Source organism: Scardinius erythrophthalmus (assembly GCF_964197995.2).
Source record: "Scardinius erythrophthalmus genome assembly, chromosome: 21".
Classification (NCBI taxonomy): Eukaryota; Metazoa; Chordata; class Actinopteri; order Cypriniformes; family Leuciscidae; genus Scardinius; species Scardinius erythrophthalmus.
This window is the reverse complement of record NC_138241.1, coordinates 1,160,717-1,163,892: the sequence shown is the minus strand read 5'-3', so window position 1 is coordinate 1,163,892 and position 3,176 is coordinate 1,160,717. Positions and strand designations below refer to the sequence as shown.

At 36.1% G+C, this 3,176-nt stretch overlaps 1 protein-coding gene across 1 annotated transcript; it reads right to left on the bottom strand.

The window, feature by feature from the left end:
• Positions 1-660: 660 nt before the first annotated feature.
• LOC308682198 (trace amine-associated receptor 7c-like) lies at positions 661-1,650 on the bottom strand (the record flags this gene model as incomplete). The annotated part of the gene is made up of 1 exon (XM_081351718.1): positions 661-1,650. The coding sequence occupies one exon, from the start codon at positions 1,648-1,650 to the stop codon at positions 661-663; it is 990 nt and encodes a 329-aa protein (XP_081207844.1).
• Positions 1,651-3,176: the final 1,526 nt, after the last annotated feature.

Sequence of the window (3,176 nt, the reverse complement as noted above, 5' to 3'; positions counted from 1 at the left end):
CATATATATATTTGTATTATTCAGGAATGGAATGCACTAGATTTCAAATGAAACAATTTATGGAAAATTTCTGCAACTTCGCAGAAAGAAAATTAAATATTAAATATTATTAAGATTAATGCATATTGTAAACTTTGGTGGATGAAATGCTTGTTTTAAATGTACATGCTTAACACACTGTAGAAATACAAAATGAGTGTTTTAGTAATTGGATGTCATACTGGTTAATTGGTTCATTCTTTTTTATAAGGCAAAAAAAAAAAAAAACATGAGGAAAACCAGAGATATGAAGACCTTAATAATAATTATCATTATCACATAACTCTTACCCATCATCAATCATTTATGGGTTTGTCATTATGCGTTGTGAAAAATATATTGTACCTTGCTTTCTTCTAATACATTTCTTTAATTTAATTTGTAATAACTTTATAATGGAAAATGTAACATTTTCTATTAACATCTACCTTCCAAACATCTTTAATGTTCAGACGTAGCAAATGGAGCAGACAGTGTCACTAACAAATATGCTCACAATATACATGTTAGACACCATGTTTAGAAAACAGCTTTTACATGTCATCTAATGTTCTATAAGGATGTGCTTAAAATAAAAACTCTATTTGATTTGGAGACACATTTGCATGAGAGTGTAAGTGATCATTTCTCTTCTGGGAACAGATTTAAGTATGCCGATGAAGGTCCAAATATTTTCTGTGTCAAAATGTATTTTGCTGACAGTCTGAACCATCGATAAAACATTGCATATATAAGTGGATTCATACCAGAATTCATGCAAACCATCCAATACATTACACTAATTATAAGAGTGTCATTCTGCCCCAAAGAAAGACTAGTTAAATAGTATGGCATCCAGCAAAGAAGATAAACCAGTACTACAATCCCTAAGGTTCTTGTAGCCTTTTTTTCTGATTTGGCCTTTTTGTCTGTGACTGAATTTAAATGCTTAGCTTGATAGTTTGCTACAAAGCAGATTTTCACATATAAAGGAATAATTATACAACAAGGAGCCACTAAACAAACAATGGAATCTAGTATTATATTTTCCAACTTAACAGAAACAATGCATTCTCCAATACATGTGTGGTTCATCTCTGGATACATTACAAACTCATACAACAGATAAAAATTATATATGAAGGAGAATAACCAGTTTACAACAATTGAAACAACAGTTTTGTTATTATTGACTCTTATTGGATATCGCAAAGGGTCATTCACAGCAATGTATCGATCCACAGAAATAATAATCATATTACCAAGAGATGCATTGACAACAACATAAAAAATAAGACGGAATATTGAGCAAAATATTTCTCCAAAGTACCAGCATGGCTCAATCAGTTTCATTCCCTGCACTGGCATGAGAATCAGTCCTGTGATCAGATCAGCCACTGCCAGAGAGAAGATCAGCACATTGGTGGGAGTGTGGAGCTGCTTGAAGTGCGAGATGGAGATGATCACCAACAGGTTCAGAAACACGGTGAACACCGATGTTACAGCGATGAAAATGTACACAATAATGTACTCTGCTTCAGGTCGGATACTTCTGGTACAAGACAAATTGTTGTTTGGAAAGCAGTATTGGATTGTTTGATTGCTCATGTTTGTCAGTCCCCAGTTAGACATTTCCATGATAGATCTATCTTGTAAATTAGACTCTGTGTGAAAATGCTTGCCACTAATATGACTTAGTTTTATACTTACGGAAGCTCAGCGACCACCTCATTTTACCATGATGTTTGAATATGCAGCTATCAACCAACCCACTACTACAATATTCATAGAACACTTAGATCTAATCTGATCTATATTGTAATTAACCTTTCATAAAAGACTGTACCTGAAAACTTGTATATGGTTATACACATAATACCAATTAAAGATGGAAATTAAGTGGATTTTTAAAAATGTTTTATCCCAGTACAAGACCCATTGGAAGCACTGTATCTATTCCGAAAAGTCACAGCTGGTATTAGGATTATGTTATGTTTCATCTTAAGCCGGGTGCACACTGTGCGATTTTGGCTGCGATTTGGCCGTCAGAGACAAATTTAGCAAATCCTAAAAGAATCCTCTGATCCTAGGTTAAAATCTGAAGTCTTTGAACATTAGTTTGACATGTTCACTGACAGCCGATTAATGACCGTTGCGATCAAATTTTATCTCTGAAAGAAATTCTGGCAGTGTCAGAAGATTTGACTCATAGTCCTGCAGTGTGGCTTCTCCTAAGACGACCGTCAAATTGACTTTGTTTTTCAAGATAAGCTGTGACCAAAATTAACATTAGAGTTTTCTTTGTAACCACCATTTCTATCCTGCGTGTAATCCACTCTTGCGTGCTTCCGTTTTTAACGCGTCATACAGTCTGACATTAATGACAGCTGAGATCTTACAGTGTGACATGGATTACAGCGATGATCATGTTCGTCTGACAAGCAACAATCGTAAAGGATGATAATAAAAATCGCACGTGTGCACCCGGCTTTAGTTTTCTTTCTGTTCAGTCTTTCTGTTCTGTTTGCCTGTTTTCCTGACCCAGTTCTCCTGTGTTAATTATTGTTTCATCTCATTCACCTGTGCCCACTTAATTAACTCATTCGCTCCTTTGTTTGCCCTTTTGTATATAAAGAATCAGTGTTGCCAGATGTACGATAATTATCGTATTTGTACGGTCATTTTGACCTCTGTACGATGTACGATCAATAATGAAAAAAATCCCATAATGTACGATAATTTCAGAGTTTTCAGTCGTTCGTCCTCCAAACACACATCCTAACGCTTCTCTCTCTGACCCCGAATCATTTCGCAGGCTCGCCTGCCTGCACGCAAGCCTGTATACACACACACACACACACACACACACACACACACACACACAGGCACCACACGGTGTCGACCGCACATTGGACTGCACGACCAAACACTACTACAGTTTTGCCGAAGAAGACCGTTCAGTTCGGCATCCAATCTGTACCGTAAAAAGATTTCCCCAACCAACAAAATCTGCCAACATAGCACAAGCGGATGTGGTCGATGATGACAGCGACTTTTGGCAAAAAAAAGTTAAGTAGCCAGACTTCCTCCTAGTGTGAGCGTATTACACAGCATGTTTAAATTGGCTTTAAAATTATTTGAAAAATAAAATTGTTGGG